Genomic DNA, 25,668 nt, shown 5'->3' with positions numbered 1-25,668 from the left:
TGTCTGCAAAAAAGAGGAGAGGGGAGAGAGACAAAATTTAAGATATTTTTAGTGTGGTAATATATTAATATTATGATGGATTAGGTTCATCCTTTTTCTCCTGATGTAAGTAAAAGGACTATCAAGTCTGTTCATGTAAATATGCATTCATAGATTTTTCAATGTGTACTTCTCTGGCTAGCCATTGACAATCACACCATAAAGAGAACCCTGGTCAGTTGTAGCTTTCTGTGTATGACACTGTTTTAAGATTTTTGCTGTCTCTTTATCTTCATTGTTCAGTTACAAGTATTTAAGTGAACATGAACTGAAAACGACATTATAGAGTTTGTTCATAGGCTTTCTTGTAAGGAATACAACAGCATAAAATATTTTTACCAGTGTATGACTTCCATATATCATCAGTTTATTAATCAAGTGATGTTAATGAATAGTTGCCTCAGTCCTATGAAACAACCAACTTGCTTTGAGCTATGATAAAGCTACATTGCTCATTTGGAAGGTAACAGGCAGATGTTTTCACACTTTACTAGTCTTTGAGGCTTTCAGGAGGACTGAAATACTTTGTCCCAAAACCTATAATTTGCTTGTTTGTTTGTTTTATACAGAAAGGTTGCCAGAAATTATGTTCCTGGTAATTTTGGGGCATGGTTCTTAGATAAACTTACTGGTATTGAGTCTAGTTATTTGATGCAATCTAACTCTCCCATATCCTCCTCTGTTATTTCAAGCCTGCTAAGCAGATGCTGTTGTTCTAAGTTATAATTAGATTTATATTAGTAATTGTTTCATAGTAGCTAGTACTGTGACTGAAGCATAACCATGCTTCATGTTTTCTCTATGACAGAAAATCAGTGCAATGAAGTGTTAGCTTAATTTTTGGGGGGGGGAATTATTCTACCCTTCACAAGAGCCTTTAACTCTTGCTAAAATTTACTTTTAACATGAATGATAATATTTAGCATGCATGTTTTTATTTCTATAGCTATCAGAACAATTATTATGCTGGTATATTTTAACAGCTGCTTTGTACTTGAAAATTGTTTTCAAAATGCAGGGTTGAACCGTAAAATCCTTTATTCACTGGTGAACTCGGCAGAGGGGCAGTTCTCTATTGATGAATTCTCTGGAATCATTCATTTGGAGAAGCCTTTGGATCGGGAATTACAGGCTGTGTACACGCTAACTTTAAAGGCTACAGATGAAGGTTTACCTAGAAGACTGTCTTCAACAAGTAGTCTTATAGTTTCTGTTTTGGATATAAATGATAATCCACCTGTATTTGAGCATAGGGAATATAGTGCAAGTGTATCAGAGGACATTTTGGTTGGAACTGAAGTTCTCCAGATTTACGCTGCAAGCAGGGACATTGAAGCCAATGCTGAAATCACATACTCGATAGTCAGTGGGAATGAACATGGAAAATTCAGCATCGATTCAACAACAGGTAACAGATTACAACTGTGAATATACTTTAGGCTAATCAAGCACAATACTGTGTTCTGCATTAGTTCAACCAAATAGGTTATGTATAATTTGTGTACATCATCCTGGCTGTAAAGTCGCTGCTACTGTCTTTTCACCATTTTGCCAGTATGCTTACTAGAGGAGTACCATAGAATAGAGAATAGGAACTTGATTTTTTGCTGCTTGGATAAGATTCATTTATGTGGCAGGAGTAAGGGTTTCCTAACTGGAATACCCCCCACCCTGGGGGCAGAGGGGGTGAAAAAACATAGATCTGTAGTGATAGAAGTATAATAGTCTTTTCACAAAAGAAAATATAATCATATAATCAGAATGAATGGCCAGACTTGGTAAAAGAGCGATCAGAAATTAAATTGATTGGGAAAACTAGTTATTGGTCCACAAAGACAGTAATCTTAAAGAAGTTTGAAAAAACATTAAAGAGGTTGGAATATTCTGTTCAACCATATACCCATACTCTATGACAGTAGAGATTTTAGGCTTGCATGATAGTTAGATTTAATCTCAGAAACTATTTAGGTTCTGTAGAGAATTTTTGCTTATTAATGACAATTCTTTGTTAAAAATCAATATACACCTCAGTTCTAGTTTTGTTTTCTTATACAGTTATTTTTCTACAGCTAATTTCTGGTAAAGTTTGTTGGGTTTGTTTGTTTGTTTTTAATAAGATTTTTACCCAGAAGTTCGTAGTAGTTAATTGTATTACTGTAATTGAAATTATAATTCTTCCAGCTGCTTTTCTCAGTGTGCATGCTGGTACTATAGTATAGAAGTACTTTGCCAGATAAACTTCATATATTTGAAAGTAGGAAAAACTCTTCCAGAAGCAAATCAATGTGTATGTTAGGGACTCCACTATCTTAACTAGTCAGTTAAAAACTCACATTACAAAATGTAAGCCAGGTGTTTTTAAAGTGTGAGTCTTTTGTGGTAATGGCAGGAACTTATCTTTTTACTTACACATGTAAAGTGTGATCATTTCACTGTGTAACTCCACAGTGACAAATCCAAGCCCTGAAAAAACTGAGTATTTGTCAGGCCAAAATAAAAAGTTGCAATACATGATACTACAGCAATAGCAGAGTTTGTGTGAGGCTTTCTTTGTCTTCTTCTTCCCTAGGAGCTATTTTTATCATTGAGAGCTTGGATTATGAAAGTTCTCATGAGTACTACTTGACAGTGGAAGCTACAGATGGAGGCACACCTTCATTAAGTGATGTTGTAACAGTGAATATTAATGTCACAGATATCAATGACAACACTCCAGTGTTTAGCCAAGACACTTACACTGCAGTAATCAGTGAAGACGCTGTGCTTGAACAATCAGTTATTACAGTACGTATTGTTTTTCTGAAAAATACTCTGTCATGATGATCGTGCTTCCATCTTAAAGGAATAAGTGTTGATTTGAAGGTGAACATAAATGAACAGATGTTTGCCACTGAGTGAATTGAAAATTTACTTTGAAAAAGTTTCAGAACCAGGGACTTCAGATGCTGTGGGAAAGTAGATGATGTTTTGTGATATATTTATGTTCTCCTCATGAGAATATGACTTCATTTTCAGAAGAAATTCAGGAAATTAAGTGATGTTGGTATGTTCTATTTGGATGATATTTCTCTTAAAACCATGAAATGTGTTAAAACCAAAACAGCTCATCTTCAGGATGAGTTCGCTTGAAAGATGCTAGAGTCTATTTCAACCTGTTTTAAATGAAACTATAATGTCCCTTAGGTTATGGCAGATGATGCTGATGGATCTTCTAACAACCGCATTCACTACACAATTATAGATGGCAATCAAGGAAATCCTTTTACAATTGACCCTACCAGGGGTGAAATAAAAGTGACTAAGCTTCTAGACAGAGAAAAGGTAAATTGTTCATGCTTTTTGAGCTATTGAGATTAATTTAACGATATAAAACAAAAGCTGAGTTTGTTATGTTTTTCTCTTTAGTGAATGTTTGAAATTTTTTTTAATTGTTTTTTAGATATCAGGATATACCTTGACAGTTCAAGCTTCAGATAATGGAAGTCCACCTAGACTTAATACAACCACAGTTAATATTGATGTTTCTGATGTAAATGATAATCCTCCAGTATTCTCAAAAGGAAACTATAGCGTTATCATCCAGGTAAATACAGATAATGAAGTAGTCAAATCATAATATTATTGAACTATTGTGACTTGAAAAATGTTGCAAGATACAATAAATCTAATGCTTTAGTTCTATTTTTCTGTATTTTTAATTATTTAAGGTCGCCAGTGAGACTGCTTACCAAATAAGTGTTAAGGATTACAAAGTTCCTATTGTGCAGATTATTTAGAAACTTGCACTGCAAGTTCGCAGAATCACAGAGTGGGTCAGGTTGGAAGGGACCAGTGGGTCATGTGGTCCAACCTCCCTGCTCAATCAGGGCCATCCTAGAGTACACTGCAGAGAATTGCATCCAGATGTTCTTGAACATCCCCAGTGAGGGAGACTACAACCTTTCTGGGTACTTTTTCATATTCCTTGTATATGTACCTATTATACATAGCATTTATGTTTATAACATTCTTAGCATCATACAGGGATATTAAAATATGTAATTATTTCACTATTTCTTTTTAATCTTAAGAGTTACTTCTTACAAAAAAGATCTTTTAGGTACCTATTACTGTGAAGCTAATGTTGTGCACTATGGTACATAGGTTAAGACAATTTCTGTTGGCCGTCTCTGGGATCAGAAGCATTTAGAACAGGAGTAGTATTGCATAATGCTGCATACCAATCCTTTGACTAATTTTGCATCTTAGGAGGGTAGCAGTGGGCCATATTCTCAAGTGTCTGGCGTGTACTTGTCTGATTCAAAAAACTCTACTAAAGCAAAGACAGCGAGGGGCAGTGTCTGTACTTCTTGTCTTCCTGAATTCAATAGAGAATAAATGAAAGGCAACAAAGGAATTATATTAAGACCTTTATCTACTGTAAATGAGCTCAATCCTTTGGGTCCTTTTGCTGTTGCTGGTGCCTGGTCTAGTACAATAGATCAGTGAGGATCAGGCAATGTTCTCTGGTGCACTGTGTCATCCTAACATACCAGTTCTGTTTGAGATGATGTACATGATCTGTAAAGGTAGCTTTCTGAAATAAGACAAAGTGATTAATTTCTATCCAATATACATAGAGTAGCAAGTAAGATGTCCTGGATCTTGCTTTAAAAAACAAACTAACAACAACAACAAAGAACAAACCAACCAACCAAAAATCCCAAAACAAAACAAAAGAAAACCAACCCAAAACAACATAAACCCCTCAAGATTTGTATGTTTATGTGCTGTCAAATGGATTTTCTTTTCCCCAGTTAGTCTTCCTTGAAATAAATGTTAATTAATGTATCTCCTAAAACTGCAGATTATGTAGCCACTCTTTGTAATATTTCCCTTACTCAATTTAAAAGGATGACCTCTTGTTTTATAGTTCAGTCATATAAGCCTGTCCTAGTATGAAGGTAGCACGGAAGAAGCTGAAGGAGTTGCCCAAGAATGCTGGTGTGCATTTCCTAATGTATCGAAGATGGATATATTTGGACACAGTTAGAAATGTGCTTAGCTATTAATAAAATCAAATTGCTTTAGATGTCCAAATGTAAATATTTGTATTTTAAAATGGTAGTCCTTGTCTGTTTTGATGAAAGGCAAAAAAAACTTCAGCTGCAATGTCTGATAACTAAATTGACTTATTCTTTCAGGAACAAAGAGTATGCTTGTCATTAGAAGTTTTGACAACAGTGAAAGAATAGCATTTTGTTATTGTTGTACTTCAAAATAATGTCTCTCCTTTTTTTTGCTTTTAAAATATGTATTATATTTAAAAATCTAGTCAATACTGTATAGCACGAGTATTCTGGAAGAGGTGTTAAAAGTGTTAGATAAGGTTGTATGTGTGTGTAAGATATATGATAAGCCTGTGATAAGTGTCTGTGAAACCTCAGGCCTCCACATGATGAAAACTTGAAGGGGTTTTATGATGCAAATTTTAAAGCCAGGATTTCATATTTTAGTTGGACTGTGGCTGTAGCAGCCTCAGTTATAGTCAGAACACTAATTAGGGGCACAAGGGGTCAGATGGAGGAGTGTATTTTTTTAATCCTCTCAGCAAAGGCATTGGATTATTCTTAACAGGTGTTTTAGCTAAATTTGAAATCTTTGATGACTTGATAATTAGGCTACAGTAATATTAATTCAGACCAGAAGTGGGAAATGTAAAGTATCAAGGCAGAACTACCTTTAAAAATATAATACGAAGTTTAAAAATGTACTGCCTTTCTCCTTTTACTGTTTTTTATTTTTATTCTTAGAGGGTAGTAGTTTTTCTTAAACAGTGTGGTCATTCTGATTTCTCGTAATACCAATTAACTGGTTTGACAATAATTTGGGGTTTTTTTCTGTTATGAAGAAGAAATCAGCGTCAGACTATATCCTCAATTTAACAAAAGCAATGTGTATTATGTATTTATAGGAAAATAAGCCTATTGGGTTTAGTGTGCTGCAACTAGTGGTGACAGACAAGGATTCTTCTCACAACGGCCCTCCGTTTCTCTTTACCATCCTGAGTGGAAATGAAGAGAACACTTTTCAGATTAACCAGCAGGGAATTCTGACCACAAGTGCTACACTGAATCGCAAAGTGAGGGATCACTATTTACTTCATGTTAAGGTAGGATGTGCCTCCTCTAGCTGTTTTGTGTTGTAAGCATTTAGTAAACTTTTCCCACTCGTTCCCAGTCCACTACTTGTCTTTCTGTTACAAGATACTGACGTGCCAAGTAGTCATTTGAGGCATATCCCTTGAGGTAACTTCTTCAGAGACAAAGTTTGTTGGTTTAAATGGAAATCTACACAGGAAGTTTAATTAAACTAACAGTAGGAGTAAGTTGTAAGTAAGATATTAACTGGGTAAGTGGTCTTGATAAGCCCTCTGCCTTCCGGGATTCAGATGCTGGAAAAGCCAGCAGGGAACAGATCCCTACAGCCACCCACTATTGACTGCAGAATTCCTCTTGCCACTGTCGCTTTGACCCTGGAAGCTGTGTGCTGGACTACACTCATATGACAGAAACAGGGATATTGAAAGTTGCACAATATAACAAATTTTTCTGTAGTGCCACATTCTTTTTCCAATGGCAATTGAAAACATGTTTTTTTAAGTTTGGAAAAGCAAGTCAGTGCACCTTTGTCATAGCATTGAAACTTGCAGTAGTTTGAGATCTAAGGATCTTGCAGTGGAAAACACAGCATAAACCCCAAAAAATTACCTGAAATGCTATATATACTATGTACTACATTTGCCACTGTTGTGCAAAAAGACCAGACCACGTACAAGGTTACATTAACCTAGCGAAGTTCTCTCAAATGCTTTTTGTAACCTAATGTAAGAAAAGTTCAAACCAATTTTTAATCTTTTTAATTCAGTTATAAGTTAAGCAGCTGTGAACAGAGGACTTAAAATTGGCAGGCTAAAAATAGCTAGTCTTAGTTCTTAAACTTCGTTTCCAGAATCATATTTTAATAAAAATTCTTACCTTTATTTTTACATGAAGAATTTCTTTCAATCTCCAAATTATTCCTATACATACTATTACAGATAATTTCTGAGTAAACATGCACTTGCAGAGTTTTAAAGCAACAGTGTATACTAAATTCTGTCCACATTGGGATAATTGTGACATATTTATACATAGTCTGTTTTCTTTGGGGAAAGAAGAAGAAATTCCCACAGATACTGTAATTTGCTGGTTGAGTCACTAAAATATGTTACCTGGAGCCATCGGTATAAGAACTGATATAATTTCATTTAAAGTTTAAGAGTTGAGATGCAAAAGGGGGCAGGTGTATCATTCCTCTGTTAGCCATTTTTTCCTCAGTAGTGATATGCCTATTCCCTCAAAGGCACCTTTTTGTTTATGGAAGAAGAACCAGCAATGTTTTTCCTATATGTGGAATTAGTGTAGAACAAGATTCATATGTTTCATTTTAAATCTTCTCTAAGCAGTAACTAATTTCTATTTATTTCACCTCTAAAACATATCCTTATAAATGCACTCATAGGCAGTTATGCCTGTTCTATGTAGACTGTTTTACTGACTTTGTCACTTTTCATGATTTAACTGCACCTTTGGCCCTTCCTAATGTTCCTGGCTTTTCTTAAATGTGAGATGCCTATCTAACATCTTCCTCTGGGTGGAATCATGCAATTCTTTCATTTCTAAGCTACTTCCTGGACTCTAGGCTGCTTGCAAACAGCCTGTCAGTACTTCAGCTATCTTGTCTTTAGCACAGCACTTGAAAAGTGCCTTTTTATTAAGGAATGAATAAGGGCTATTTTAATGGCATCCAGCAGCTAAAAAAGTGTCTTAAAACAAGTGTACTCATTTAGAACAAAGACTTCTCAGAGACTGTAAATCATTAGAGCAGACTGTACTAATGTGCATTTTTTGTGTGCTGTACTATTCCATCTCAGTATTTTGGACTTGTCTAATCTGTTGATTTACAAGTTTCCCAACTGGATTCTGGCAGGATGTCACCATCTTTTAATTGCCGTTTGTCATTTCACACTATGCTACCTTTTTTTCAATGGAAACGCTGCTATTATCTGCTATTATCCTATGAAAAATGAGTATGAAGGTATCTAAGACTAGAACTAGCATTTCCATATCACAAGACTTCAGTTCCAATGATACACACAAAACCAGAGTCATGACTTTTGTGGGAAAATATTCTTCCCCTGTTCGTTTAAAACAAAGATTTTTCAAAGGTTGTAGGAAGCATTTTCTCAAGTTTGCACTCTATTTAATTTCTGCACTTTCATCTTACAGATCACAAGTTAATAGCTGTTTATGATCTCTTGATACCCTTTTTTCATTTTTTAGCTGACCTTCACCGCTTTCCAGTATTGACATCTATCACCTTAGTTGCTTTCTGAATGGATTGTTGAGGCAGTGATGGTCTTAAGTTACAGGCATGTAATTAATTAGAAAAAAACTCCAAACAAATGAAAAAAAAAAACAATAAAACCACAAACAACTCCTCCCATATGCACTCTACACACCCAGTACCTTCAGAAGACTTTACTTAATATGAGCATTACTTTACTTTTGTGGTTTTAATAGAAATAAGGTTGAGGGTTTTTTTTCCCCAACGGTCAACTTACATGTGCATGCCACTCACATTTGCCTGCCCTCTCTCCAAAGGAAATAGATTATCCATTAACAAATGTCTCACAGCGCTAGTGTGCGAAATCTTCAGCTATGAGTCATGCAGTCCTTTGTGCCACACTCTGAAGTCTTTAGTTTACAATCAAAACAGTTTTTTAAATATCTGCACTGTTGAAAAATCATTTCTCCTGGGGTTCTTCTTTCCTATTTGCTGTCCATTTGTTATAATTTTGCTTGTCTGTTTGTTTTGAGCCTTTTCTTGTTTCCCTTGGGCATTTCTCCTGTAGCTAAACTGCCTGCCTTGTCTTGTTTCCAGGCAGAAATCTAGGCAGAACAAAACTTTGCCAACTTGAGTGCTCTCTCTCTCTCTCCCTCTCTTTCTCTCGTTATTTATGTTTCAGTAACTAAGAGAGCAAGTTTCTAGCCATGCCTGTCTTTTGGAGTTAACAGATGAAGACGTGTAGTTTTCTGATATATGCATTACCTTTTAGAAATGCCATGATTATGTACACATCCACAGATAATCTTGTGCCTGGAGTTACTCCTTTTTTGCTTAAATCTGTATGAAAAATCAAAAGCAGCTTCTCTGCATAGATCTTCAAAGTGTACGTGTAGTCTCCATAAAATTATTGCAAAATCTTTTGAACAATGCAGAATATCTTCTACCTTCTGAGCCCTGTGTATCCCCACTGTACTTTCACATCTCTCCAGTTCTTCTTTACCTATTTCTTCTGTGTCGCTTTCAATAAGTGGGAAAAAACTCTGGGAAAAAAGGTAGATTGGAAACAAGAGCTGAGAAACAGAAAGCAAGTGAACCCAAAGAAATGCTCTTTTCTCACTTTTCTACTCTTTTTTTGTCTCATCTTTATAAAACAACAGTGTATATTTTTGTCCAAAAGGGGTGGAGAATAGGGTATTCAAAAAGGCTTTAAAATTGAATTAGGCTGATTCTGTTAAAGATAATTACTTTAATTGTCTGAAGCAAAAAGCACTACGGGTGGGTTTTTTCCCTCTCCATGATCAAAAATCATGAAAGACAACATAATTAGTTGTAACTTTCTGCATGTATTGTTTTCCTTTTGAAGTATTGTTTGGCATACCACATTTAGTTTGTCTTCCAGACCACCTCCTAACTGTGATGAAGCATGCTGTACATTTCTAGTGCATGACTCATTTCAAGTTTGTAGTGTTTCCATGCTTGATATAAAAAAGCTTCAAGCACCATCTGCTGTCTGAAATCAGCTACTGTACATTTCCTCTGTATTTCCTACTAGCGTTAGTAGCTTCCTGGCGTTTTTAGGTAATAAGAGCACTGTAGCCTTTTAATCTTCGGAGAAGTGAAAACATGTTTGTCTGTGCCTGTTTATATAAGCTTTTTAAATTTGCAGTATTATTTTTTTTTGATAGAAAAATACAGCTCTAATATCTACAGTAGAATTTGAGATAAAGCAAAAATGTCAATCTGTCCTCATTTTTCCTTTAGGTGGCAGATAATGGAAAACCACCACTGTCATCTTTGACTTACATTGATATTAGAGTTATTGAGGAAAGCATTTACTCTCCAGCAATTCTACCTCTAGAAATCTTTATCACAGCCTTTGGGGAAGAGTATTCAGGTGGTGTCATTGGAAAAATTCATGCAACCGACCAAGATGTTTACGATACTTTGACATACAGTCTGGACCCCAAAATGGAATCCTTGTTCTCCGTCTCCAGTACTGGTGGCAAACTAATAGCACATAAAAGGTTAGATGTAGGACAGTACCTCCTAAATGTCACTGTTACAGATGGAAAATTTACAACTGCAGCTGATATTACTGTACACATCAGACAAATCACACAAGATTTACTAAATCACAGTATTGCAATACGCTTTGCAAACCTGTCCCCTGAAGAATTTATTGGCGATTACTGGCGCAATTTCCAGAGAGCATTAAGAAACATCTTGGGCGTGAGGAGAAATGACATCCAGATTGTTAGTTTGCAGCCTTCTGATCCTCCTTCAAATCTTGATGTCCTCCTGAATATTGAAAAATCTGGTAGCTCTCACCACCCAACGAGAATTTTGCTCCACAAGATAAACTCTTCTGTGCCTGACCTAGAGGAGATTTTAGGTGTCCGGATAATTGATGTGTTTCATAAGCTCTGCGCAGGCCTAGATTGTCCTTTGAAATTTTGTGAAGAAAAAGTAACAGTGGATGAGAACATCATGTCAACGCACAGCACAGCCAGGTTGAGTTTTGTCACTCCCCGACATCACAGAACAGCAGTTTGTCTTTGTAAAGGTAAGGAGAACCATATCCTTGAAAAGATTATTCTGGTTTTAAAAAGCTATAATCCACGGGTGGAAATTTACATTACAGGACAAGATTAAAAATGTTCTGTAATCCTTGCCGCAACATTTGCCTAATTTTTTTAAGAGTAAAGAGTAATTCTTATTTCATTACCTCATTTTAAGAGCTTACATAATATAAGCTTATGGGAGTGGATTTTTATTTTTTTTATGGCTACACCTTTGTTTTCCATTTTATGATAGAAGTTAATTTTTTTGTTGTTCCCTATTCTATATTGATGGCCATTTTCAGTCTTGTGCGCACAGAGGTAAGTTCTTGAAAAGTTCCTTGAATACTTCCTTGTTTCTGCTTAGGGAAGTGACCCACACAGCTTCCAAACTTGGCTGGGAATGACAGGGTGATGTGGGAAATTAATATTTACTAAAATACATATAAGCATACAGATTTATAGCAGAATAATCATTTGTCTTTAGCTAAGATGAAAACAACATTGCTTTTTAAAATCAAGACTTAACGTTGCTGGGTGAACTTGCACATATGAAGTAAATATTTAAAGCCCATTCCTCTTCTGTCTCAAATACAGACATGCTTTTCTCCTGCTCCCCCCAACTCACTCTGTCCATGTTTAATATCGACATGTTGGGTTTTATGGTGAATGACAGTAATGGTAAACCTTAAACCACAACACCAGTTTCCCACTTTTACCAATTAAATTGAGTAGTCAAGATAAGGATGAACATCAGCCATTCTATATGCCATTTGTCTAATCTGTGCCAGTCGTGTCCTGTAACTGTTACTTCACTTTCACGTCTGATAGTTAGGAATATTATTTGGGTTACTTTCAGCTACTGTACTTAAGAGTCCCTTTTCACAAAACAGTATTACCACCAACAGAAAAGAAATAATGGATTTTGTTTTACAGAAGGGAAGTGCCCCCTGGTGAATAGTGTGTGTGAAGGAAACCCATGCCCTGAAGGTACTGAATGTTTAGGAGATCCAAAGGAAGGAAAATACACCTGTGTTTGCCAAGACAGCAAAGCTAGACAGTGTCCTGGTAAGGAATTAACTCTAAAAAACCTGTATTATTTTCCAAATATAAATTTGATTCCAGTCAAGTGCTAATACATTTTACACTTTTCTGTATTGCTAAGCACCAGCTGGCTCTGCTGTGACATTTACTGGGAGCAGCTATGTAAAATACCGTCTCATGGAAACTGAGAACAAAGAGGAAATGAAGCTGACAATGAGACTTAGAACTTACTCTGCTCATGCAGTTGTTATGTATGCTCGAGGAACAGACTACAGTATCTTAGAGGTATGCTAAAATCTCCTAGTGCATATTTCCTCTTTTCTTCTTACCATTTTTTGTGCCAGATTAAAAAATTGAGTCATAATATCTCTGTAGAATTGTTATAATTGGTAATTGTCTTGAAGGTAGGGTGTGTTATACATCTAGGTGATAAACTTGTACAGAATTTTGTAAATGAGTAAAAGGAATTTGTTTTCTTTAATGTTTTAAAAGTAAAACAAACAAAAAAATCTTCACTAATCACCTTTTTTAAGCAACAACTTTAAACTTTTTGCTTATAATACTGAAGTCCATACAAAATAAGTCACTTAAGGCATAAGATGAAAGATATTGAAGTATTGTAATTTTTTCATTATGATCTGTGACTTCTTTACTAGAGGAAAAAAATGTACCAAGTGTAGGTTTTAATTAAAAACTATATTGAATGAATCACAGTTGCTGTGACTGTTTGGAAAACAATGTTATTAAGTTGCCTTTTATGAATACCACTATCATCCTGTCTTTTCAACAAACATAAATTTTATAGGCATCAATATTCTATACTCTTAAGTATGCAGACCATTTATTGATGTTGTGGCTTTCCTCTGTAGATTCACCATGGAAGACTGCAATATAAATTTGATTGTGGCAGCGGACCTGGGATTGTCTCTGTTCAGAGCATTCAGATAAATGATGGCCAGTGGCATTCAGTATCTCTTGAAGTGGACGGAAACTATGCACGACTTGTTCTGGATAGGGTGCATACTGCATCTGGTACTGCTCCTGGTACGCTTAGGACTCTAAACCTAGATAATCATGTGTTTTTTGGCGGTCATATTCGTCAGCAAGGTACAAGACACGGTAGAAGTCCTCAGGTTAGCAATGGTTTCAGAGGCTGTATGGACTCTGTTGTACTTAATGGACAAGAGCTGCCCCTAAACAGCAAGCCACGAAATTATGCACACATGGAAGAATCTGTAGATGTCACTCCTGGATGCTTACTGACTACCACAGATGGTTGTTCAAGCAGCCCATGTCAGAATGGAGGCATCTGCAATGCACTGTCAAATGGAGGTAAGCTGTGCTATATTCTTCTGCTTTTAGTTTTCAAAACTGCTTTTCAGCTTCCCTGCTTTGAAGGACAAAACAACTTTATGCATAATTCATGCTTTCCCAGAGAGACGTAGAAAGCTGATTGTTGAGCAGCTAGGAAGGCTCTTGTCTGCCTGTGTTCTAAATTCAATTCCTTGGGATATGAAGTAAACAAAGTCCATCTGGAAAAGTGGAGATTTAATCTTCGGTATCATGACCTGATGTCCGTCCTTTTAACTGCCTACTTTAGAGTCTTCCTTTAAAAATTCTGAAATAATTGTGACAACTTGAGTTTTGTGAGAGAAATGAAAGTTGTCCATCTATCATGTTCAAGATAAACCTTACTGTTAGACTTTCCTTCATCTTTCAAAAAAAATATTTCTATTTTTTCCCATCCTCTATTTCTTTGAACAGGTAGGTGGGCAGGGAGGATTTTATCTCAAATTCAGTAAAGCCATGTGCGTCTTTCAAAAAGACTGTATTTGATTTCAGGTTACTACTGCAAGTGTTTACCTTTGTTTATGGGAACTCACTGCGATGTAAGTGTCAACCCATGTTCTTCCAACCCCTGCCTTTATGGTGGGACTTGCATCCCGGTCAGTGATGATTTTATCTGCCAGTGCCGAGGACAATACACAGGTCAAAGGTATGTTTGTATGGTTTTTTTGTATCAATGAACCCCTTAGAGAACAGGCTACAAATGTAACACTGTTTCTGTTTCCTTTTTTATCTGTTTCCTACTGAAAGTTGAGACGTTGAGACCCCCTGGAGTTAGTTGAAGTTAATGATAGCTCGTATATTACAGCCTGAATCCCACACTATATACTCACTTGCAGTAAGGTAATGGTTCATTCATGCACTTTTGTTTGTTTGTTTTGGCTTTGCAGGTGCCAGCTGGGTCCATATTGCAAAGACAATCCATGTAAAAACAGTGGCAAATGTATTGACAGTTTGGATGGACCTGTTTGTGAGTGTGAAGCAGGCTTTCGTGGAGAAAGGTAGGTAGTGTTCCACATTCTGAGTTTTAATAGCATTACATAACAGTTCAAACTGGTTGAAATCTCAGATGTTGCCTGATAGTGCACAGTACTCTATATTACATATATCCAGAATTGTTGAGAACAAGGAGATTACAACAAAGACTGCTGATGTAAACCAAACATCATTGTTCTTCTCTGTTTCCAATAGGTGCCTGACTGATGTTGATGAATGCATAGAAAACCCATGTCTTAATGGTGCCCTTTGTGAGAATACTTACGGTTCATATCACTGCAACTGTAGTCATGGATTTGGAGGAAAACACTGCACAGACATAGTTCTTAATAAATACGTTTCAACATCTTGGAACATTAGCTTAGCTGAAGTGATTGGGATTATTGTTTTCATCGCAGGAATCTTCTTGTTAGTTGTGATTTTTGTTGTTTGCCGCAAAGTAGTTAGTAGAAAGAAGAAGCACCAGCCAGAACCTGAAGACAAGCAACTGGGAGCTACAACAGCCTTCTTGCAACGACCGTATTTTGATGCAAAATTGAATAAGAACATCTATTCTGACATCCCACCACAGGTTCCTGTTCGTCCCATTTCATACACTCCAAGCATTCCAAGCGACTCCAGGAACAACCTTGACAGGAATTCTTTTGAGGGGTCTGCTATCCCTGAGCACCCAGAGTTTAGTACTTTTAACCCAGATTCTGTACATGGTCACCGAAAAGCTGTAGCTGTTTGCAGTGTAGCACCAAATTTGCCACCTCCACCTCCCTCCAACTCGCCTTCAGACAGTGATTCAATACAGAAACCCAGCTGGGATTTTGACTATGATAGTAAGAAATGTTTTTATTTTTTCTTTTCTGCTAAATGCATGTGCTGGTATAATTTTAATATTAGTGCAAACACTGTCTGTGTCTGTTAGGGTATGAAAACATTATGACTTTACTGGGTTATGAATGTGATCAGGCTTCATGTTCTATTAAGTTTTCTAAAAATGCGTAGATCTCAGCGTTAAATTTTATTGACTCTTTAGTCTACAATCTATTAATTGTCTCACTTGAAACTTTTTTCTTTCAGCTAAAGTAGTAGATCTTGACCCCTGCCTTTCTAAAAAGCCTCTGGATGAAAAGAACTCCCATCCTTACAGTGCTAGAGAAAGCATGTCTGAGGTCCAGTCTCTCAGCTCCTTCCAGTCTGAATCGTGTGATGACAATGGTACGTAAAATGCAATCATTCTGTACTGCCACTTAAGTTCATTTGTTCTGTCTTTGCATCTATATCTCTTAGTGTCAATAAGACTTACATATATTGAATATATATTAAATAGTAGCTTATTTAATATATATCTGTATTTACTTATGTTAATACCCAGATTTGTTAATTTTTTTGAAGTATTTTACCTCTCTTACACTTTGTGTTAAGTATTTTACCTTAAAATTATATATAATCATTCTGTTGTTGGAATATTACAGTGAAAATGCAGCCCAGGGTGTTCAGAGCCTTGTGTTTAAAAGGTGGTAAAATTTGAGAAACTCTTCTAGGTTATCATTAGTTATCACCTTATGCAAGAATACAGTGAATTTAAACAATGGCCTTTGCACAAATATAACTTTCGCTTTGCCGTTCAGCTCTCAGTAAAAAGCTTTCTGGTGTTACAGTTTCATCTGTTTCCTTCTCTTTTTCTTGCTGCGACCTCAGCTCCCATATGGATCAGATCAGTTCTGAGTGAGAGCAGAGTTTAAGGGACTACTTGTAAGTTTGATTACTTTAGTAATGAAGGAAGCTGCACAAAAAGGAATTTTGTTATAATAGAACAGTATATTTGGCTTTCACCATGATTAAAATGAATGAACAAAAACATTTCATACAATAAATAAGCCAATATAAAAATAAAATTATTTTGATCACAACTCCAGTCCATCAAAATATAATCAACATACATATTTGTGGGTTTGATTATTATTAATTGGAAGTCTTTTATTTTTCAATTGTGATGACAGATGCTTTTACAGTTGATATGAATGCATCTATGTATTCAGAAACACTTCATGCTGATTGGACAAAGCCACAGTTGTCTCATAACTTAATTCACTAAGTTAAGGCGTTTTGACTCTTTATTCCAATTTCTGCTTTTGTCTCTGTGTGGTAAAAAGAACTTGAAATTCTTTTAGCTTAGGAATAAAGAACATTCTGCTTCTCAGTGAAGTAGAGTGATTTGTTATTTACAGCATAAAAAAAATCTGTGTTAATGATTGGTGAAAGTAAAATGGTATGCTTACAGTCCTCATCATTTTATCAATAGACCTGATACCAACTTTCAACCTTTTTCCTGTGGTTTTAAGTGTTGTATTGTACATGTTCTTTTCCACTCCTCTCCATCACATATATTTCATATATTCTTGCTCCCATTTCTTGTCATGTATTGATTACTCATTAATACATCATTTTAAGAGAAATAGCTGTAGCATCATAGATACTGTTGCTTCCTTCTGTTTTGGTAGATTCAGAATTTATTAGCTTCAAATTTAATTCCTGAGCCATGCAAACAAATTGCATGTGCTTACTTCATCCTATCCTGTAACAGTAAATCCTTTTCCCTACCAAAAATATCTTGGGAAAGGGAAGACATAAAAATACATTCATTTTTGTTGTTTTTAAATAACAATGTAGCACCCTGAATTTGGTATTCCTACTGTGATATCACAGTTCACACACAACTTAAGGTCAGCAACAGAAATTTTGAGTAGATATTTTTCATATTCTCAACTTTTAATTCATTTCAGTGAAAATTTCTTTCCTTTAACTTTCATTGTGGGGGAAGGGAATGTAATTTTCATTTTTAAAGGGGAAGTCTAATGCAATACTCCTTAATTTACCCAACTCAAGCCTTTAGAAAAGTCTAGTTTGTTGCTATGTAGATGAAGTATTACGCAAACAAATATGTTTAGGCAACATTTCAGAAATTCTAACACAACTAAAGCAACTTTGCAAAGCAGCTTTGCCTATGCAAAGTTTGCTTCAGAAGTAGTTACAAGTGCTTCTGCATGTTTAGCAAGAACAAAATGGAGATTTAGAGATGTATTTTATTTATTATATGCAACTGCTTTCTAGATAATCGTGCTTTCTAAAATAGTAATGGACTGCAATTTTCAGTGTGTTATTTGTGTATCTGTATGCTGTTTAAAGTGATATTAACTCTAGGTTTGTTTTAATTTGCTCCTTTTATACCTTTTACAAGCTTCCATAGTGACTGTAATACACCTTGTCAATGCTGTTGTTGACTCGGTGGAAAAAGAAGGTATATATATGTTTTCATATTTATTTACTGCTTTGGCAGAATAATGCACGTTTGTCTTCTAGTAAAGTACCCCTAGCAGATGTGAATTATAAATACTTAGACTTTCTGATAAGTTTTAGCATGTAATATATTTATATTGTATATCTGTTAGTATTTTCTTGTGTATGCTGCAGCTGCCCTGTGAAACGGTTTCAAGGTGTGATTTCTTGCAAAAAAAAGTATTGACATAAAAAGATCTTGGTGCTTACTCTCTTTTGAAAATATTCACGCTAAGTCTCCCAGCAGAATTGAGACAGCATCGAAGGCAAATACATACAGTACTGTAGATGAAAAAGCAGCAGCCTTCTCTTCCTTTTCTTCTCCCACCCACATCTGTTGTTACCTTGTCCAGCTGAGCAGAATCGGAGTAGTCTGGTATCAGTACTTACTTCCCTGGTCTTCAGATCAATCTGTCTCTTAAGCAGAAAACGTTGATTTCTAGTATGCAGCTGGTTTATATAGGCATGCACATCCCTGTCAGTTTAAGTACTTTGTTACTATCCAGCCTTACAACAGTACCTAAAAGGTATGTTTGGGTGTATGTATGTACACATGCATTTATTTGTGTGTGTGTAGTATGCATTTCGAAGTTAGAAACAGGCAAAGCAGACATTTTCAATGGACTTTTATTTCATTTCTGCTAAGAACTAACCATTCTGGAAAACACAAACTCTTCACAAAATAATAGTAGTAATAGAAGTACTAGTGAGTCTGTACAAATGCTAACTATTGACTTAATTGACATATAATAGTTTAAGTTCCAGTGATAGGCAAGTAATTCACTCCGTGACCATGAGTTTGCAGAGGTTACTTCTGAATAACATCTACAGTGTGTGCTTCCTATTTCTTGATACAGACTAGGAAACCTAACATTTGTTACTAAGTCCTATTTAAAATGAAGCCATTTTAAGAACATAAAATTGATTGTAGTAGCTAAAGATTCTCTTTGGTTTGTTATCTGAAGTACATCCTACATTTAATTTATGCAGAAACACAAAAAAGTAGACAAATGCAAAGACTTCTAATTACATGAGAGTATTTCATTACTGTTTACCTATAGGCTGTAGTCCTCAGTGCTAAAAAATTGCAATGCACAGTACTTGGGAAAGGAAAAACTCCAAGACTAGAAGAGGCAAAATCTATCAGTGGAAATATTTAATAATTTATTCAGATTTTCTTCAAGATTTTAATTGGTAAAAATTAAAAATTCTGGATTTTCAAATCAAAGTTGAAAGTACTACTTGGTGGTTTAGCATCACTGTAAGATAAATACGAAGGCTTTATGCATTGTAGTCATAGAGACATTAAATATATCCTGCTCAGCTGCTTCTTAACACTTTAAAGTTTCTACTTTTAATAAGCATTTCTTCTTTTAAAGTATCTTAGGTAAAGAGTTCTGCTTTTGAGCACCCTCAGGAGGGTGCCGGTTCGAGCAGCAAAGATCCTTGCTCAAGCCTTCAGCAAGGTCAAGTTCTGGGGCAGATGGTCTTTACCTTTAGTCTCCCCGAGTGTTTCTGTCCAAGAGGTATCCTGGAAGCATGAATCTCATCCTAGAATAGTTTTAGGCTGGCATTCTCTGCACTGCTCCTCAGACTGTAGCTCAATGCAAATTAGCAATACGGAGTGCAAGAGAAAATATAGCTCTAGTCTAGCAGATTGTTACCTAGAAAGAAGGGCACATCAATATCTTGTTTATAAGAAGAGGAAAACCAAGAGCTCCCCATTCTTGGTAAAAGTGCTTTAAATCCTAAGACCAAAGTGTGCCTATTGGGTTGTGGTGGTTTGGAAAAAAAAATTTCAAAAAGCTAATTTCAAAAGTTTTTCTACAATTTGTTCTAATGTGTGTAGAGAAGTTTTCAGACAGGCACAACTCAGTGTGGGGGAAGGGAATTATATTACAATTTGTTACTTACACAATAAATACTATAATAGATATATATACATATATATAACAATTTTAACTATCTCTTCTATGGTGAAACAATATATATACCTTCTCTCCTTTCCTTCAAAAAAAGTCCAGAAATAAAGAAGAGGTCTTCTTTTCGCTTTCAGGCCACAGCTCTTCCAAATTAATTTCTGCGGTGCTTGGAAGTGTCTCTTATCTTTAAAGCAGCAGTTTTCATTTGTCATAGCTAGACTTCTTCTTTCTTCTAAGGGGGGAAGGGGGGTCTGCCCCCACTTCTCACTCCTCGGCCACCTTGTCTGAGGGTATTACTGTGGATTTCAAGGGAACACCCGTGTCACCACGTCTGCAGCACGAAGTGCAAGGGGTTAAAGTTTAAAGTCTTTATCCCCTGCTCTTGCTCCGTGAAGGTTCTGGGTGAAGGTTCTGGCCCCTGGGGGATGAGCTCTCAGGAGACTTCTTTGGGGATTTCCACCCCTCCTCTCCGGGGTCAAAGAGTTCTAAGGGCTTTTAGTTTAGTCCTTACCCTAGAACTGATTCCAACCGACTCACTCTCTCTGTCTTTCCGTCGAACGTCCCTGCATCTCTCGGTCTGGTCCATGCTATATTTGCTGCTTGTCTGCTACTTTCTCTTGCTCCTGTAATTCCTTTGCACAGTCTTTTGGCCAGGAGCTCATCTTGGCTCACGGCCACAGCTCTCTGTTGTGCTACTTTTGCCACTGCTTTTCTTTCCCCCCACTGTGATGTGGGGAAGAAAATGCAACCCAGGGGGTCTTCCCAATTTTTCGGGGTCCTCCTTGGTCACCAGCTTCAGGGAAAGGGGGCTTCACTCAGTGGCTGTGCTGCTCCTCGCCGGGGGGGGCAAAGGCCCCCCAGCCCCCCTATAACATGTGGCATTTCAAGGCATGGCTGCTTCTGCTTCTAGCTATGCAATTAAAATTAACCTCTTCTCTTCCCGTTCTGTGAGTATGTAATTTCCACAGGGCGCACTAAGTTTTTAATTGGTTCAGTATCAAAAACACCACCTCTGGGGCAGACTATCACCAGCCCCAGGGGGAAAGATTTTTTCCAAACCACCACATGGGTTTAGTTTTGCAGTCAGTTTTCCTGGAAAAATAAAGGAGTCTTCTAGTCTTCTAAGGAGACTAGTGGTCAGAACCTTCTCCTGGAGATGAGGCTGAAGATGCTTTAAGAGTCTCAGATTTCAGACTGATATCTCCATTAGTCTGGGCTAGGCAAGCTTAAAAAAAGAGGAACTCCCCACTGAAGAGTCAACCTCTGTCCAAGAATAGATGTCTTCCAAGAACAGATGAAAGTATGAATTCTTAGGAGAAGATTCTGCTATTAGGATAGGCATTGCTCATCCTTACAGATTTGAATAGGAAATAAAGATTCCTGAAGAGAGAAAGGTTTAAAATTCGTCAGATAACACAGGACAGTTCTCTGCTGAGCATGAATTGTTGGAATTGTTGTACAAAGGGAGGCAGGTTTCCCAGTGCTTTGTGTATGGAAGCTAGACACTAATGGGAGAGTTACTTTCTTTGCATGAGATACTTGCAAGTATAAGTCCTTCGATGCAGCCCTGTATCAAAAAACAAGGGTGATACAAGGGAAGAAAAAAATCAGATCAAGGCTTGTTACCCTTTGTAGTAGGAGTCCTAATTCTACTGATATGAGGATTTCAGCAAACTACAGACTGCACATTTTGCCACCACACAGCCGTGTCCCAGCTGGGCTGTACATGAACTCAGTAGCTGTCCTGCAGTTCAAGTCTTAAATAAGGAGTCCAGGAGGAAAAAACAAAAGCCAACTTTAGTTTTGCTAAGTAAACTGGACAAAACCAGCATGAACATTATAGTGACAGTCATTGTTTGTCATTCATATTGGTTCTACTATTTGATTCCTAACTACAGATGTTTTCTCCTTTTTCTTCTCATTCTAAAGAATCTTTTGCTGTTCCTGACCTCAGCAATTCAAGAGGTGACTTCTGCATGCAGTTCATTGATGTTCACCAAAATATTTCTTTTAATATTTGATTTTAACACAGACTTACTATCAGTTGCTTGCTGTGCATTTGTCCGCAGTGATTACTCTTTACTAGATTTGCACTATATTACAATTGTGTATTATTTTCTTTGCTGGTGTTCAGATGAGAGAAATGATTGGTTTTTTATGAGATTAGGCTTACATCTAGTTTCCAGTAGACGAATACAAACTTATTCAAGGGCAGTTTGCAAGAGAGGATCAAGTTCAGTCATTTATGCATGATTAAGCTTGATTTTCCTATTTTGTTCTTGTATTTGAATGTGGAATGTCTTTACTAATAGTAAGAGATTTTTATCAGAGGTGTAACAGTTGCTGTAGAGCTAACAGCATTTTGTAAAATTAACTATATAATTCACTCAAGAGGTAAAGTCAGTTTTAATGGTCTGAATAGTTTACTAATTAGAAATTACTTCTTTTATTTAAAAATATCATGGGTTATATATACCAAATATATTCCTAAGAAAAACAGGCTGTTGTTTTCACCCTAACTAATTACTCAACAATTGATAAAGAATTTAGCTGCAGTAGGGAGGCTGTTGATTCTTTGCTATCCAGTGAACCATTGTGACAGCACATTCCATAGATGACTGCAGCTCTTCCCATGTTAGGTGCAATGTCTGAGAAAATGTAAAAGTTCAAGTGTGAATGATGCACTGTCTAATGCATGGCATAATATAAAGTTGTGTTGTGTTGAATGTTTTTTGTGGAACCAGGGCAAACTGCTCTCTGATTAACAAGTAGTGTCCTAATCACACTGGTTGCCTTGTCTTAATACATGTATTCAGTGTATTCTCAGTTCAGACTGACTGGAATACAAGATAGTAATACTAGTTTTCTTTTTTCTAAATTAACTTTTCAGGTTACCACTGGGATACATCAGACTGGATGCCAAGTGTTCAGTTGCCAGGTATCCAAGAGTATCCAAATTATGAAGTGGTTGAGGAGTCAGCTCCCCTCTACACAGATCCAAATGCCATCGATACAGACTATTACCCTGGTGGTTATGACATAGAAAGTGATTTCCCGCCTCCACCTGATGACTTCCCTGCACCTGATGAGCTTCCACCGTTACCACCTGAATACAGCGACCAATTTGAGTCAATACAGCCACCCAGAGACATGCCAGCCGTAGGTAGCTCGGGTTCTTCTACGAGAAGCAGGCAGAGGTTTAACCTTAATCAGTACCTTCCCCATCACTACCCTGCAGACATGTCAGAACCTCAGACCACAACCAGTGGCATCAGTGGCAGTTACAGAGAACCTTACGCTCCTTACACATTAGGGTACAATCGAGACTTTGAAGCACCCACTGTAGACAACATGTCCATGTCTGTGTATGCTTCCACAGCTTCCTGCTCGGATGTGTCAGCATGCTGTGAAATGGAGTCTGAAGTCATGATGAGTGACTATGAGAGTGGAGATGACAGTCATTTTGAAGATGTGAAAATTCCTCCACTTGATTCCCAGCAACATACAGAAGTCTGACACACCCAACAAAAGTGCCTGGACTTTAACAAACTTTATCAAATCCAGAACAATTTTCAAGAGCTTTTTTATTTTTCTGGTTTTTTCCCAACCACAGTGAATGCTTTTGTTTCAGCGAGCTAAACTGGCATGGCAGCATTGGATCATGCAATTCATTTCACTAAATCAGCCTCTTTCAATTTCCTAACCTATTATAATTGGACAGTCCCAAGATTTCCATTGGCTGTGCCATTTCTGAACATCCTTTTTGTACTTCAATTGTGTACGTTTAAAAAAATCACATACCATTTCTCCATGTTAGCATGATGCATATATTTATATAGTTCTAATGCAATTAATTTTCTCCTACTTTTTGTAAATTTTATGTACAGTTTTGATTTTAATAGTTTTAACTAGATTTTGTAGATATTTTGTGAATTTGTTTTCCACTGAAACTAGTGGTGTTAGTGTGCCATTAAAAATGAGCACCCTGACTTATAATCAGGGCATCACTCTATGTATTCCCCCAAAACACAAGGTTTGACATTTCATTCTAAAACATTCAACATATTCACACAATTTCATTTGTACATATGTTAGGTCTGATATTTTTCTGGGTCAGCTATATGGAAATGTCTTAAATGGGTTGCTGTATTTTAGAACTGTAAACATTTTTTTCCCTTCTTGGAAAGTGTGTTGGGGACCCTCTACATACCAGTTTAGAACCAAAACCACCATGACACAGTTTTTATAGTGTCTGTATATTTGTGATCCAATGGTCTTGTAAAGGTTTTTACTGAAAATTACCATTAGCCAGTCTTTCTTACTGACAATAAATTATTAATGAAATACTTTAGCTTTTCTCTGTGTATCTCTGTTATATAATATACCATTGACAAAGCATTCAGTGCAGCATTTTTTAAATCTGTATATGTTTTGTACTGTATTAAGTTACTTGCTCCAAGCAACTCGCTTTCCTTTCCTCTGAAATCAGCCTGCAGCTGTGTTAGAGATGCTCACGAGATGGCAGTGTGTGTCTGCTTAATGGTGTTTTTAAAAGTAATCGGGCCAGTCTGAATAAAGATTGATGGGTATCAACCTGCAGTAGCCTTCTCGGTAGTTTGCATTTTTCTTTAAATACATAATATCAACTATGTAAATTACTGAGTATTTTTTATGAAGTCCCAAACATTTACAAAAAATTCCAGAAGCTCTTTAAATCAGTTTCTCCCCTGCTTTATCACCTGAATAGTTATTGTCATGACTAGTTGTCCCTTGACTGTGCACCTGCATGCTGAAATGTCTGTGCCAATGTCTTTTGTTCTAAATACAGTGGTGTTTTTATGCAATTGTATTTCAATTGCAGTTTCTTACATGAAGCTAGAAATTTACCTTGAAGAAGTCAAGACAGGATATGGTTTGCCTGTATCCTGCTGCTTTTCTGACTAGAAAAGAACAAAGCCTTTAATAGAGTTCTCTGGCATAAATTTGCCCTGATGGTAAGCTAAAGTAATAATAGCTGTGTCCTCTGCCTCGTGCTTGAGGGATGCTTTTTAAGTTCAAATAGATTTCCTGGCACATTAGTACATTTTTAATATAGCCTGGAATCCTTTCAGCCCCATCTCCATTTTATCATAACATTCTGTAGCCTGAAAGGTACAATATTAGATTCTCTCAGTCCTGAGAGCTAAGCCTCAGCCTTCCACCATCTAGCAGAACAGGGTACTGGATTTGTATTTGGAATGCTATTTATGTACAAAATGGAACAACTCTCAGCTTGGCAGCTGTATAATGGAAATGGATGGATTATAGGACAGAGCCAAAGAGCCCGGCACAGACATTCCTCAGTGGTAACTTGCCTATATGCAGATAACAGTCTCATTATTTATGTAAAAAGGCTAAAAAATCAACGGGTTAAAAATTGAAAACACATTCTGGCTTTGTGCTGCAATATTCATCCTGATAAGATCTCTTTGTACATCGGTTTGAGTGTTAGTATTTTCTTATTGAATAGCTTTAGAAGAATCTTATAGAACTGTGAATAGAGGGTATCACACACTAGTAATTCAGATCACTTCTTAAGCTATGAAGGTTAAGCTTAGTGGCAGTTCTGCTCAAGATTCCTTAATACCTACTTCCCAGTAGGAATGAGCCTTAGGAAGTCAGCAAGAGGAAAATACTGCACAGATTTTCGTCATTTCTCAATTGATAAGGTTTCTCAGTAAAGATGAAAGCCTGCCTTACATATACATTTTCTAAAGTTACTCATTTACAGAAAAAAAGCCTGAAAACAGATTTTTAAAATTTATAAGTGTGAAGGACAGCAATATCAGTACTTAAATGTACTTTTATTCATAGTACTGTGAACTGAAGGCTAACTTAGATCATGCTGAAAAAGAACAATGTCTCATTACTGTATAATGAAATTCCAAGTCAGCATAAGGAAACATTTTGTTGAAAGTATCAGAATATCCTTTTTTTTTTCATCTTCACAAGAACTGTGCTGCTAGGCAACATGCAACACCCAGGTTATACTCCACAGCAGAAGACAAAGCGGCATCATAAGA

The 25,668-nt window shown here is 36.5% G+C and overlaps 1 protein-coding gene across 7 annotated transcripts in view; it reads left to right on the top strand.

The window, feature by feature from the left end:
- Nucleotides 1–24,208, top strand: part of FAT1 (FAT atypical cadherin 1) — a 108,138-nt gene extending 83,930 nt beyond the window's left edge. For 4 of the 7 annotated variants that reach the window (XM_017839263.1, XM_017839343.1, XM_017839127.1 and 1 more), the window contains 16 exons: nucleotides 1,058–1,447; nucleotides 2,609–2,823; nucleotides 3,223–3,360; nucleotides 3,479–3,622; nucleotides 5,993–6,190; nucleotides 10,171–10,972; nucleotides 11,904–12,035; nucleotides 12,133–12,296; nucleotides 12,881–13,343; nucleotides 13,854–14,007; nucleotides 14,249–14,359; nucleotides 14,550–15,181; nucleotides 15,426–15,563; nucleotides 17,587–17,646; nucleotides 21,536–21,571; nucleotides 22,497–24,208. In XM_017839263.1, coding sequence (XP_017694752.1) covers nucleotides 1,058–1,447; nucleotides 2,609–2,823; nucleotides 3,223–3,360; nucleotides 3,479–3,622; nucleotides 5,993–6,190; nucleotides 10,171–10,972; nucleotides 11,904–12,035; nucleotides 12,133–12,296; nucleotides 12,881–13,343; nucleotides 13,854–14,007; nucleotides 14,249–14,359; nucleotides 14,550–15,181; nucleotides 15,426–15,563; nucleotides 17,587–17,646; nucleotides 21,536–21,571; nucleotides 22,497–23,122 — 4,403 coding nt within the window. In that variant the 3' untranslated portion in view covers nucleotides 23,123–24,208. Of the gene's footprint in view, nucleotides 1–1,057; nucleotides 1,448–2,608; nucleotides 2,824–3,222; nucleotides 3,361–3,478; nucleotides 3,623–5,992; nucleotides 6,191–10,170; nucleotides 10,973–11,903; nucleotides 12,036–12,132; nucleotides 12,297–12,880; nucleotides 13,344–13,853; nucleotides 14,008–14,248; nucleotides 14,360–14,549; nucleotides 15,182–15,425; nucleotides 15,564–16,046; nucleotides 16,101–17,586; nucleotides 17,647–21,535; nucleotides 21,572–22,496 lie in introns of all 7 variants that reach the window. The other 3 variants (XM_017839196.1, XM_017839451.1, XR_001878706.1) reach the window with 2 other exon arrangements.
- The last annotated feature ends 1,460 nt before the right edge of the window (nucleotides 24,209–25,668 follow it).

The sequence above is a fragment of the Lepidothrix coronata genome, unplaced genomic scaffold (genome assembly GCF_001604755.1).
Source record: "Lepidothrix coronata isolate B3197 unplaced genomic scaffold, Lepidothrix_coronata-1.0 Scaffold0, whole genome shotgun sequence".
Taxonomy (NCBI): domain Eukaryota; kingdom Metazoa; phylum Chordata; class Aves; order Passeriformes; family Pipridae; genus Lepidothrix; species Lepidothrix coronata.
Note: the sequence above shows the minus strand (reverse complement) of the source record. Positions and strands in the feature narration are given on the sequence as shown.